Consider the following 14,949-nt stretch of genomic DNA (forward strand, 5'->3'; position numbering starts at 1 on the left):
GCTTCCCACTAGCTTGCCCATCTTTCCTGTATTCTTTCTTATTTCCCTGCTGAATGTCAATTGTGTAGGTAGATCAAATAGTAAAGCTGATCCTGGCCTTATTATTTATTATTTTCCTCTAAGGGTATCCTTCCTCTAATTGTGCATGAAGCCCTACTCTAATATTAACCTAATTAACTGTTTCCAGCATATTTCAATGTTTTTCTTGTCTGAGAACAAGTCTTGTATAGTCTTTCCAGTTCTAAACCTGGTCAGAGAGAGACTAAAGTGATCATTGGAGCACTTCATAGTACTCCAGTGTCCTGCAGTCCAACTCTGCAGATGGTACAATGAATAAGTGTTCTTTAATCTGGATGCCAATGGGTAAACATTACTAGTTTGGCTGGTGTAGTGGCTAATCTTATGTGTGAACGTAAGGGATTCCCTAAGCTAAGGGATGCCCATATAGCTGCTACAACATGATTCGGGGTGTGTCTGTGGGAGTGTTTCTGGAAGAGATAAGCTTTTCACCCAGTGAGCTGAGTAAAGCAGATGGCCCTCCCCAATATAGGGGGCATCTTCCAATTTACTGAGGGACTGAATAGAACCAAGAGGTGGAGGAAGGGCAAATTCACTCTCTCTGCTTGAGCTGAGGCATCCACCTTTATCTCCCTCAGACATAGGCGCTCCTGGCTTCAGGCTTTCAAACTGCCACTTACACCATCACCCACCACCGCCACCAATTTCTCAGGCCTTCCGTTGCGAACTGAATTATATCACCTGCTTTCTTATTCCTCCAGCTTGCCTCCACAACCACATGAGCCAAATCCTATAATAAATGACCTCCTATATCTATATCCATATCTATTTCCTATCGGTCCTGTCTCTGGAAAATCCTAAATAATATAGCTTACTATTCACTGAGCAATCTAGTTTTCCCATTCCCCTCATGCCTTTAGGCTTTGAAAACTAAAAGTTAAATATTGAAAGTGGAAAAAAGAGCATCCTTGTGTTCATTTCGGGAAGAGTATGTCACCACAGTTCTGTATGCCAGTGATAACAGGATTCATGTTGTATTCTTGTTGTTTCCATGGACAACAGAAGCAGTGAGCTTCAAAATCCAAAATTCTCGTTAAGTCACTTCTTTAGCTCTTCAATAGCTTTGTGACCAAGGGAAAGCCACTTAAACTATATAAATCATGTCTACCACTTCTGAAATGGGAATAATACTCTCTAGTATACTAAACATATCTGATGCCTGGAGGAGGTATGAGTGCGTGTACACGTGTGTGTCTAGACACATAGGCATAGGAGCTTATCATTTGCTGCCTAATTGATTTCATTTACTCTAGCAAATATAGACATTTATATTTCTAAATAGTATATGATTGATTATAAAATATTAACTCTAAAAGTACTGTGCTCAAACGAAAATAATTTTATCTGCTAAAATAGGTCAAAATATAATCTAAGAAGCACAAATAAGAAACAAAAAAATTATCAAGACTTTCCACCAAGAATGCCACACGTCATGAACACTAACATAAATCTTCATGTGAAACTTCTTTGCAATTACTTTTAATTTCAATTTCTGCCTCTTCATCTATTTGATGATTTATTCTGCTAACAAAGTTAGAGAAAATTCAAAGGCTATAATTTCGCTCAGTTCTCAGAACTCAGATTCTTTAAATTAGATCTTTTTTGTCTTCAACTAGATATTTTAATGCCTACAAACTTTCTTAGCTTTGCAAAATGAAGACTTGGAAAAAAAAGTTAGTGGGGTAGCATACAGATTAAAATTTGGAAAGATAATTTTGAAATTTTTGGGTTAAATTGTATTTGAAATGCAATTATTGCATAATTAAATTGCACATTATGTTCCCTTCTAACAGTCTGATAAGCATTTTCAAATGTTTTGTTTGCTAAAGGATAAACAATTATTTTCTGCTGCAGAAATGACTGCTTCATTGCTGTAGTCATGAGTGGCTTAATGATGGAGATGTGTTCTAAAAAACGTGTTGTTAGCCAATTTTGTTGTCGTGCAAACATCACAGAGTATACTTACACAAACCTAGATGGTATAGCCTACTACATACCTAAGACCACCAAAATATACGTGCTACATTGTTGACTGAAACATCATTAGGAGATTCGTAACTACATAAATATGTGTTGACACACAGAGCAGTATTTATATTAGTCAAAAAAGTAAACAACTTAGATGTACGACAATAGGATAAAATGGGTAAATAAATTATAGTATAGTCATTTGATGCAATATTCTGCATTCATTAGAAAATTTGGTTTTGGAAGATTAATGTGATAGGAGAAAGCCCATGATATACAGTCAAATGAAAAATTCAAAACTCTATATTTTTAATCCTGATTGCTATAGCTCTAATTTTTATTTTATGGCACTAATTTACCTATATATCTATATGCCTGAAAATATAGTTATATGTGTTTATTTAGTTATTGAGAAAAATAGAAGGAAAACACATCATAATACTTTATTGGTGATTTTAATTATTTTTAATTAGAAAAAATGTTATTTTAAAAATAATAATTGATACATGGAATTGTAAATTACCTTCCTATATATAATACAGTATTTTGGAATAATTAAAAACAAAAGTCCCATTTTTCAATAATCAAACCACTTTTGAAGGTAGACATCTATGTTCTTAGGGTTCCTGGATTGGCATTTGAGGAGACCACTAAATTGTGCCTCTTCAGACAGTCGTGATTCCTTACCTCCTCCGTGACTACAGTACTCTATCAGATGGGTTTTGCTTGCCCAGAATACATGTGGTTTTCTGTCTGTGGTGGTAGAGCACTGACTTAATTATAATTAGATTTTTAGATATGATCACACCATTTTAGACATGTTGCATATACAGAAAAAAGTATAATTTTATATCATTTTTATATTTTGTTCATAGTAATGAGTAGACTACTTCAGTTTAAAATAGAATAATGCTGAATAAAATCACTCTAGTAATGAAGGGTTTAGTGAAAAGAATATGATCTAAGCATATTGCTGGGTGCTTAAGCTTTTTACAAGGGTTAGGCCAGTAATAAATATATTTTTAAAAGGTGGGAATAATGGATGAATGTATAATATTGTTCTCATAAACATCTGCAAAATCTGGTTTATAAAAACAACATAAAAGATGACAAATATCACTGCTTATCTTAAGTATATAAAATATCATCTAGAAATAAATTTCCCCTCTTTACCATATATAGGAATAATTAGTATCTGCCATCTGTTTCAATGTATCTTTTATATGTTTTAGTGTTTGTTTCTAGAATATAAAATAAACACATAAAATGGCAACTCAAATCTGCAAATTCAGGGCTAATTTAGTAACTTAAATCATTGTATTCTAGTTGACTAAGAGTTTAGTTCACAGTAACTTTATTTAGCTTCTAAGGCCTAAGAACAAGACAGGTTTCTTATATATAGTTCTTCTTATCAAGTTTTGTAAATGTACATTAAAAATGCAATCAAGGATCACAAAGCAAAGTTCAAATTCATATTTAGTTTGAATAAGAAGAAAGGCAAAAAGAAAGAATGTTCATTTTACCAAATTGTAAGACTTAAAGCATTGAACACACAAAAAATACGTTCAAATAGATTTGGAATCTATATTTTAACCACTGAAAGAAGAAAAATAAAAGACTGAAATGAAGTGAGTAAAATAGAAAAAGAAGAAAGATATGATCTAAGGGGAAGGAAATATAGGAAGGGTAGGCTAGAATGTTCAACTGGGGAACAAAAGAATTGAGAGAGGAAGAAGGGGAGAAGAAAGAAAGGGAAGATATTATAATTGTCAGCAAATACATATATATATATATATATATATATATATATATATATATATATAATGTGTGTGTGTTATAATTGTCAGCAGTATACATATACAGACACTTGTATATGTATATTATATATCTTATACCTAGGCACATCCTTCCCCACACCAGGGTCCAGCATCTGACCTAGAAGTCCCATTTGTAACTTCATCATGTCCAGCTGGCTGAATTCCCCCTCCCCTATCCAAACCGTCCCCACCTTGTAAGGACCTAATCTGTCCCTGATGACATTGCCGTCAGTTCAGTCTTTTGCTCCCCTAGTTAGGTGTAGAGATCCACCAACAGGCCTGTCTTCTATTTCTGAGTATCATCAGGATGCATATATTACATGGTTTGGTTGTGCACACCAAAAAGCTTGCTCATGTTAAGAGAGTAGTGATATCAAAAGAATTAGATAGCTAAATTTCAAAAACTTACCATTGGCTAGATAAGTCTAAATTTGAACCCAGTAGTTCTCTACCTCTGCTTTTACAATTAGGAAGAATCTCTTGCATTCAGATAAAGCATACAATCATGGGGTAGTCAATGACTAAAAAATTGTATATCTGCTTATGCTCCAAAAAAGCTGGGACCATGAACATGATAAGGCAGACCTTCCAGATGTCAGCATTATGATTAAGAAAATAAGATTTAGTTGTGGGCCCAACTGTATTAAGGAAAGGGAGAAAGAAGATAAGGGATAGAGTAAAAGGAGTGCCTAATTTGGATCTATATCCTTAAGCTGGGATCTACCACTAATTTCATCTATGAAAGATCATTTACAAATCTAACAGCACTACCTTCTGCCTAGCTGAAGTGAACACTCAGCTACTGTGTATGTGTGTGTATGTGTGTGTGAGGAAGAGACAGACAGAGAAGGAGACAGAGAGAAGGAATATAAGAATCAGAATTTGTGATTGAGAAAGAAAAAAGAAGAAAGAAAAGTACATTAAATACTCAGCATGGTAAATATTTTCTGGATATAACAATTAAAACTGTAATTCAAAATAGCTTTACTTATCAGAAGTAGGATATTTTATTAGTCTGTTTTCTAATGAAAGGGCAAATTAGAGATCTACTTTACTATGATATCTCATTTTGAATAATAATTATTATCTTTTGGGAATCTCAGATTTGGATTTTGAAAACCAAAGACTTGTTTGAGAAATAATCTGTTTCTTTCAACATACGTTCTGGCATAGCTTCACTAAAAATGAGTGCCCTTCTTTTGACAATTGGTGATCTATGTGCCTGAAGGGCAAATTGGATATATTTTATGTACTAGATACTAGTTCCTTTGATACATACAGAATAAACTTCTCTTTCCATTTAACTTCCTTTTTCCAACTGACACTTTTTGCTGATTTATTGCAAGCTAAAGGATAAATAGATGTATGTGTTTCATGTAAACTCAAAAGTATCTCACTAGTTTTAAAGTGCTAAAGAAACTATTTTCCATTATTTAATTCTCGCATGTATAAGGACCGGTTTTATCCTCTGAATGCAAAAAGGATATATCTTTTGGAAACTTTTTGATGCCATTCATTATCTGATACATTTTAAAAATTATATATTTCAGGCCCTGCTTGATACTCAGAATCTTTTGCGTGCACAAATCACAAATTTTACATTCAACCTGGGATTTTCAGGGAAATTTTACCACACAGGTAAGAAAAAGGGATTAACTGTTCTCATTAAGACCTCTCTGATCACTGTTTAAAATTGAACACTTCTCCTGTCCACACCTTCCTACATTCCCTATGTTCCTCCCCAGCATTTTATCATTCAATTCCATTTAACATGTTATTTTATAATTTTTGTAGAATATTAATGGTTTGAAAGTTTATGGAACTGTCTGATGGCCTTTCATTTTTATTGAATTATAATTTACATATATAAAAGTACATAAATAGTAAATGTGATATTCAGTGAATTTTCAAAGTGTACACAGCTGTGTAAACAACAGGCAGAACAAGAAAGAGAACACGTCCAAAATCTCCACTTCTTGTGCCCCTCACAATAACTAGCTTCTCTCCAAGAAGAGTAGGATCCTGACTTCTAATATCATGAATTAGTTTTGCTTGGCTTTGCGAGGTATGTAAAAGGAATCACACAGTAAATATTCATCTGTATCCAGCTCATTTTGTACAATGTTATTTCTGTTTCAGAGATATTATTGTCTATAGGTTATGATTCTTTACTTTTCCTTGCTGTACAGTATTCCAGTGTTTGAACATACAAAATGTACTTATCTATTCCATTCAGCTGTAGATGGTTGGATGTTTCCAGACTTTGAGTTTTTCTGAATAGAAATATTCATAACTCCCTGTTATGAACATTTTTATACCTGTCCTTTAAAGAATTTGAGTATTCTTTTCTGTTAATCATCAACTAGGAATGGAATTGCTAGTTATGGACACACTTATAATTAGCTTTAGAAGAAAATGCCAGTTTTTCAAAATGGTTGTACCTGTTTATATTCCCAACAGTATGAGTGTTCCTGTTGCTCTGTATGCTTGCCAGTATTTGATATTGTTTGTCTTTTTAATTTTAGCCTTTCTGGTGGACATGTAGAGATATCATATTAGGGTTTTAAAGTACATTTCTCTGAAGAGCAGTGAATGATCTTTCTTCATATTTTGACCAGCTATTTGGATATTCTCTCTTGAGAAATATCTGGGTTTTCTGCTTTTACTTAAAGATTTGTAGAAATTCTTTCCTTGAAATTCTTTTACAGTTCCACGTGTTCCAAGTACTTTATCCTGCTGTCTGGCTGTCTTTTAATTTTCCTTATGGTGCTTTTAATGAACAAAAATACTTAATTTTACTGTCGTTCAATTTATCATTTTTTTTAATGGTCAGCCTTTTCTATCTTATTTAAGAAATCTTTGCATACCACAAGAACATGAATATTATTTTTCTTTTTGAGACAGGGTCTTGCTCTGTTGCCCAGAGTAGAGTGCAGTGGTGCAAACACAACTCACTGCAGCCTCAACCTCCTAGGCTTAAGAAATCCTCCACCTCAGTCTTTTGAGTAGCTAGGACTACAGGCCCATGCCACCATGACTGCCTGTGTTTTTTGTAGAGAAGAAGTCTTACTATTTTGCCAAGACTGGCAATGTATAAATCTGTGATATATCTGGAATTGATTTTGTGTATATATCAGATCGGGTCAATATAGTTTCTTTTTTCATAAAAATATCTAACTGGTTAGCCAGACATGGTGACATGTGCCTGTAGTCCCAACTACTCGGGAGACTGAGATGGGAGGATCACTTGAGTTCAGGAGGTCTAGGCTGCAATGAACTATGTTCATGCCACTGCAGTCCAGTGTGAGCAACAGAGCAAGAATCTGTCTCTTTTAAAAAATCTAATTAGCACCCAGTATTGTAAAGACCATCCCTTCCCACTGCTTCATTGTGTCATTATTATCAAAAATTATATGGCCATGTAACTGTGGACTCTCATTCTGGATTTCCCTATTAAATGTGAAAAGAAATCACTCTAAATATTGAGAATAATTACAAAGTTTTTTCACAAATATAATTAAAATGAGTGAAGATATTTTGACTTGCCTCAGGATAGCCGAACACAATTTTGTAACTGAAAGAAATAACCTGTATTTTTAGAAGTTAAAAAAACAGATTACATGTATTGGTATACTCATATAATGGAATGTTCTGCAGTCATTAAAAAGAGATAATTTTAAATGTAAACCATATAGAAAGAGCTCTCAAGAAACACTGAAAAATCAGTGTACAGTACAGTGATTAGAACATGCTCCCATTTGTATAAAAATAAAGGAGAAGATAAAAACTATATAAAAATCAAGGCATAGTACAGTGATTAGAATATGTTCCCATTTATATAAAAATAAAAGAGAAGGTGAAATCTGTACAACTCTATGTATAGAACTCTTATAGCTTAGAAAACTCAGTTACTGAGTAGTTAAGTAACTTGTGCTATGCAAGATTTCTTAAATAAGATAGAAAAGGCTGACCGTTAAAAAAAAAAATGATAAACTGAATGATGCTAAAATTAAGTATTTTTTATATAAGAGCTAGTAATACAGGTATAGGATATCTGTGAGAGAATTCATAATAAACTGGTAGGAATGGGTAACCATGAGTGTATTAGTCAGTTTTCATGCTGCTAATAAACACATACCTGAGACTGGGTAATTTATAAAGGAAAGAGGTTTAATGGACTCACAGTTCCACATGGCTGGGGAGGCCTCACAATCATGGCAGAAGATGAAGGAAGAGCAAAGGGGTGTCTTACATGGCAGTAGGCAAGAGGGCTTGTGCAGGGTAACTCCCATTTATAAAACCACCAAATCTCGTGAGACTTCTTATTCACTATCATGAGAACAATATGGGGGAAACTGGCCCCATGATTCAATTATCTCCACCCAGCCCCACCCATGACACATGGAGATTATTACAATTCAAGGTGAGATTTGGGTGGGGACACAGAGCCAAACCATATCAGTGAAGAAGAGAATTTGAGAATCAAACAAGAAAGATGAAAAGAAGAGTTTTTACTAATTTTTTTCTGAACCTTTGCATTTTATAACATATATGTGTGTTAGATATAAATGAATAAACTCATAAGTAATTTTTTAAAGTGATATAATATTTAAACAAGTTTATCAGTTTTCTACAATTGCAAATACTTTTCAAACTTTTAATTTGATAATATGAGCAAGACCTACTTTGTATGTATTTGATGAATACCTTCAAGGGTTTAATAAACATATCATGCTGAGAATTTTATCCGTATACTAACATCAATATAATCTCCATATGCACATAAACAACATAAATAGTAATTTTATTTTTATATAGAAGTAATATTGTATTTCTAGAGCAAGTGAATGTCCATTTGTTTCCATGGAAGTTACAGAGCCATGAGACTTGGCTATAGTATTTTCCTGTTGTACTATTGTGTAATGAATACAATATGTATAATCATACAACTACATATAACTTTCACCTATCAATTTGAAAACTGTGTAGGTTTTAAGAATAACTTTAACATAAGAAGCTCTGAAGTTTTATTCCCCTGAATTTCTTAGATCAATACATAAAATACACTTTTTCTGTGATTGTTTTAAATATTAACAACTGGGAACTTCATGATTTATGTTTGACTTTGTTTTACGATTCAGTGAGTTGGTTCTTATTGTAACCTCAAAAATAAAAACATAATTAGACATCTATTTTAAATCTTTTCCTAATAGGAAAGTTCTGCTACCTTGGCAATAGATATGTGAAGTGAGAACTTTCTCTTTATGTGCAGAGGTTTAGTTCATCTTTCTAGCGAAGTTAGACTCATAGCATCACTAACTTTCACAATGGAGAGCCCCAAGAGCTTAAGGAAACAGAAGACTGCCCATAACCTCTTCCTAAACTTCTGAGTTAGGATATCCTAACTTCAGGATGATTGTCTTAGATTCTTTGACACCTATTATATAAATGAAAATTATCATATGGATTAAAAACCATCAGGGCAAACTTAAGGTGAAATATGTGGTATGTTTAGGGGGAAATGGGGATAGTAGGAAGAGACATCACAGCAAAACCAGGACAGCCCAGATTTGCTCAAGAAATACAAGAAAACACTCCTGACAACTCCATTATTTTTTTGCCCATCATTGAATACTGGGGAACGATGCTAGCCAATTCATGTCATTCCTTCTCATCTCTGCAAGGTTTGTCCTCTTTCTTTACTTGGGCACTTCCCACAGCTCATAATAAGAGTATCCTCTCCCTAAGTCAGAGAAAGTACAACACAGGTGGAAACAGAGGCCAAGGTTTGAAAGGGTCTTGTTATTTGTGTATAATATGAGAGTTTCCACAAAACTGTAGCCAGGGTTGTCTAAGGCCAGTTAAATCATTTTTTTAGAGGGAACAGATGTAAAATTTAATATTTGATCTTTCAAAACTTAGATGGGATAAAATGTAATTGAATTATATTGTCTTCCTTTCTAAATGAGGAAATTGCTATTCCTTTTTCTATAAAAAATTCTATCCATTTTACTCAGTCTTGAAGGGAAAAAGAAAAGTGGCACTGTCATAATAGTAATACTTTATGTCAGAAGAGAGCTTTATCTTGTTTGATTTATTTTAATTTTTGAAGGTTATATGCATTTATGTGAGAAATAAAGGGATAAAAAATAAAAATTATAGTTCCCTTTTAGTGCTCTGTTAAGCACTTTTCATGTACTTTTCTACTGAATCCTAGAAGTTAAAAAATGTGTTAACTTGTTTTCTAGATAAGAACATAGAAACTTAAAGGGGCCCAAGGTCACATACTAGTGAAGTGTCAAAAAATAGTCTTAACCCATCCTTGATTAGGGAAGCTGAATGACAAAAGATTCTCCTTATTTATAGATTTGTTAGTCTTTTTATGTTTCCCCAAATCACTGAGATCCAATAGTAACTATACATTCTAATTATATTACAGAAGAAATTAACAACGGGAAGAGCAATGTTTTACTGAATGAGTAAATGCTGATCTTATTTCTAGACTCCACGTTTGGCCAGTGAATGACAGTTAAGGGCCCTGAATTTGGAGTTGCTCAATCTGAGTTAGAACTCAGGATTTCAGTTCAGGCTCCGTCTCAAACCTCTCAGTGACATGGAGCAAGTTACTTTACCTCTCCAAATATCAATTCCCTTATTTGTAAAATGAAGTTGGCAGCGGCCCTCACCTCATGAGGTTGTTTTGAGAATGAAGTGAAATGATGGTTGTAAAGTACCCAACACAGTGCTTGACATAACAACACAACATAGAGTCTCAATCAATGATGATTTTAAATATAATATCAGAATAGGAAACACTACAGATAAAGTAGTGTGGAGACCAGTTATTTAAATAAATATATTAAAAATAAATTATAGTTTGCAATAACTTTATAAGACTTCAGCATAGTTTTGTGACAAGTTAAGAAATGGCACTTAACACTGTGGAAAGGAGTTTGGAAGTTTCTCAAAAAACTTAGAACTAACATTCAACCCAGCAATTCCATTATTGGACATTATTATATATCCAAAGAAAGCAAATCATTATACCAAAAAGACACATGCACTCACATGATCACTACAGCACTATTCACAGTAGCAAAGATGTGGAATAAACCTAGGTGTCCATGTGTCCATCCAATCCAATGGTGGATTGACTGAAGAAAATCTGATACATATACTCCATGGAATACCACACCACCATAAAAAAGGAATGAAATCATACCCTTTGCAGCAACATGGATGCTGCTGGAGGCCATTATCCTAAGTGAATCAATGTAAGAGCAGAAAACCAAATACCACATGTTCTCATTTATAAGTGAGAACTAAACAACTGGTACTCATAGTCATAGAGATGGCAACAGTAGACATTGGGGGCTAATAGCAGAGAGGGAAGGAGAAGAGTAAAGGTTGAAAAACTAACTGTTGGGTATTATTCTCATTATCTGAGTGACGGGATCTTTCATACCCCAAACCTCACATCATGCAATATGCCCAGGTAACAAACCTGCATGTCCCCACTGAATCTAAAATAAAAGTTGAAAATAAAATAAAATAAATATAATCTGCATCTTCCCAGAAAAAGGAAATGACGCTTAAAATTGAAGAATTTGACTTCTTGTTCTTCTCTTTTCCTCCAGTTCTAACAAAGGTGGGCAAAGTGGGGAAGCAAAGAGTTGGCAAGAGGCCATGACAGTCCAACCAAATGTAATTAACCCACAGTTAATTACACTTCAACTGCTTTTTAATAAAAAAAAAAAATTTTTTTTTTTTCCGAGAGAGAGTCTCGCTCTGTCGTCTAGGCTGGAGTGCAGTGGTGCCATATCAGCTCACTGCAAGCTCCGCCTCCCAGGTTAATGCCATTCTCCTGCCTCAGCCTCCCCAGTGGCTGGGACTACAGGTGCCCACCCCCACGACTGGCTAATTTTTTTTTTTGTATTTTTAGTAGAGATGGGATTTCACCATGTTAGCCAGGATGGTCTCGATCTTAAGACCTTGTGATCCACCCGCCTCAGCCTCCCAAAGTGCTAGGATTACAGGCGTGAGCCACCAAGCCCAGCCCATAATTATGAAAGTAATAAGCAAGAGACATTTGTTTTCAATGTAATTCTAATGTAAAACATTCTCAAAGTAGGATTAAAAGAAATCAGATAAGACAAATCTATAAAGAGAAGACATAAAATCATGCCTAATGTGAACTGAGACAAATATGTCAGAAGGCAGATAGTATTTGTCTAACTCTTGCATGATTCAAATGTATGAATATTTTACTCACAGATTTCACCATGATGTTCAGGAAAGGACAACAAATGCCTGAGCTATCTTTTCAAAGAACCCTGAGATCTGCTGCTCTGTTCTGATAAATAATATTTCAGCAGAGTCCAACTAAAAAAGCATGAATAAAGGAAAGATAACAGGAAAGTTGCAAGAAAAGATGGGAATTATAGGCAACAAGGAATAGAGCTTAAAAGAGGTAGGAGAGGAGACTTCTTATAAACTAGGGAATCTCAGCTCACTGACATTGCAGGGTATGTGGAAATCAGGAATGAATTGATTTCTGGGAAACTCCAAGAGACTCTGCCTGCTCTCAGTGTGAGAAAATAAAATGGCAACAAATAACTGACACTAATACAGTGTCCTGGAGACTACAAAATGTTAAGCAACAGGGGAGTATCTTGGATAGAAGCAGAGATGTTTAAATGCAGGGAAACTAAATGACATCATTCTTATGTCAAGCAAAACATGTATTTAAGATCACCAGTCACACCTACAAAATGCTTCTTTACTAAGTCACCTTATTTATCACCTCAAATTTAGAAGGACCCAAGAACCTGCCATGGTTAGGATCATCAGAGTTTCTAAACCCCTGAATCCATCTTCCTATTTTTCTTGCCTTTCTCTCTATAAAATTTCCCTGAGCCATAAGAAAACTGCTCAGAAGCTCCAAGAATGCTGGTGACTCATTCATTAATCAGGCCAATGAGTTAATATAATGACTTGGTCAGTTCTTGAACATAATGTCACCTCTCCCACATAGCACATGTGAAAATTACCTCCTCCTTTCATGTAGTATTTTAATGAGGAAAAAAAACTCAAGGAGACATGCAAAGAAACACAAGAAGAACTGAAGTAGGAAATACAGGAAGAAAAGAAAGGGGCATTATAAGTTGCCCAATATTGCCAGAATTATGTAGACACTACCTCCCCCAAAAAATAAAATAGGTACTGCTGTCCATCTTTTTACCTACGTGAATACAGACATTAAAGAGATCATGTGACTTGGCCACACAACTCAAATGTGTTGGAACCTACAAATAAACTAAAGCTTTCTGACTTCAAAGGCTATACTCGTTCTACTATACAATGGTAACATAAGTGTATATTAAGAAGAAAAAATAAAGAAAATAAAACATTAGATTTAAAGATGTAATCTTTGTATGTAGTGGAGAGGAAGTTCCTTCATAGCAGCAGAGTACTTAAGCATATGAAAGTGAAACTGAAGACTGTCCTTGAAGGATTATGCTATTCCACTCACTCTATAGCACTCAATCTTTGTTTCTCCTGTATAAATTTGAATGACCATGAAACCTCTTAGTATGCCTTCATCTCCAGTAAAGGTTTTCAATGCCCACCAAATCACAGCACCTGATTCTTTTCCTGCCAATAGACTCTGCCTCCCTTCTCTTGAGAAGTTGAATGAACAATGTTAAGAGGGACTGGGTTTAGAATGACTGGCAGCAGTCCATTCTCCATCTTTAGCCTGTAGGGCTCTAATAAAACAAATCATATCAGAGCTTCCATTGAAAATATGGGAGGAGATTTTTCTCCACACAGAAAGGACATCATAGGAAGAACCCACTACTCTGGGAGCTTATTGGATTCAATGTTGTGGCTAAAATTCAAGTGTGGCTGCATAATTGTATAATGACTAGTATTATCTTATGATATTCCAGGACAGTAGTGAGCACCTTACGCTGTTCTTATTTTATGCTATAGTAAAGAAGCTATGCCTGGGGAAGTATAAAAAGGACTCAGCCCCTTCAAATAAGTTAAAAGAACAGTGAAATTTCCCGCAGTCAACTGAACTGCAGGCCAAGGAAAATGGGAGGAAATAAAATGAGTTCAAGTATGAAACCTCCAAGAAACAACAACAGGGCTGACACTTAAGGAAATAGGAGTTTCGTGATGGAAAATCTTCTTCCAACAACTTAAGAGAAAGGACAAGCATATGGAACATGAGTACCACCAAGGAGCAGCTTGGATTGTTTTGATAGTGGTGACTATGATTTCACCACTTCGCAACTTCTGTCCATCACTTTCACCCTTTCTTCTTGTTTATCCTTCAGTTTTCTCTAATTTTCCCAATAACAATTTCCACATTTCCTTCTTTTCTCTTTCTTATGCATCAGTTTTCACCAAATACTAAGTAGCTTCTTCCCAGACCTAAGGAGGAACCTGAATAAAATAATTACTTTGTTGTATATGCAGCCCATGTCACAATGACCTGCTACTTCTGAGGCTGTGACACACATTCCTTACTCATATTTCCTCAATTACATTTCCTACTTATTCCCCATTCTCTCCAGACTACCAATTGCACAAAAATCCTGAAAGTTAAGAGTTCTAATATCCTTGGGAATGGTTATATATTTTCATCTAGCAGTGATTTCAAATCCATGTCTCATATTTAATAACGTTTAAGAGTTTTACATGGTCTCTGATTATTTTCTAACAGATTTTCCTTTGATACATTTGAGTTTAAAGCCTTACACATAAAACAGAATAAATGATGTCTTCTAAATACATATATGAGAATAGATTAGATAGGTAGATTGATTGATTGATTGATCATAGATCTGCATAACTGGAATTAATTGGATAATCTTTTTCCCCCCTAAAGGAACTGAAGAGGAAGATGAAGGGGATGACTGTCTGTTGGGGTCTGTGGATGAGTTCTGGTGGTTTCCTCACATGTGGAGCCATATGCAGCCCCACCTCTTCCACAACGAGTCATCTTTGGTGGAGCAGATGATTCTCAACAAAAAATTTGCCTTAGTAAGTAATTCACTTTGACTGTTGCATTGAAGTA

At 34.7% G+C, this 14,949-nt stretch overlaps 1 protein-coding gene across 6 annotated transcripts in view; it reads left to right on the top strand.

Annotated features, from left to right (window-relative positions):
• Positions 1 to 14,949, top strand: part of NDST3 (N-deacetylase and N-sulfotransferase 3) — a 192,729-nt gene that overhangs the window by 41,954 nt on the left and 135,826 nt on the right. For all 6 annotated transcript variants that reach the window (XR_012435032.1, XR_012435033.1, XR_012435034.1 and 3 more), the window contains exons 2-3: positions 5,414 to 5,501; positions 14,761 to 14,915. Coding sequence is in view for 2 of the 6 variants with exons in the window: in XM_005555787.5 (XP_005555844.1) it covers positions 5,414 to 5,501; positions 14,761 to 14,915 (243 nt within the window). In the remaining 4 variants the exon portion in view is untranslated. The remainder of the gene's footprint in view (positions 1 to 5,413; positions 5,502 to 14,760; positions 14,916 to 14,949) is intronic.

Source organism: Macaca fascicularis, chromosome 5 (assembly GCF_037993035.2).
Source record: "Macaca fascicularis isolate 582-1 chromosome 5, T2T-MFA8v1.1".
Classification (NCBI taxonomy): Eukaryota; Metazoa; Chordata; class Mammalia; order Primates; family Cercopithecidae; genus Macaca; species Macaca fascicularis.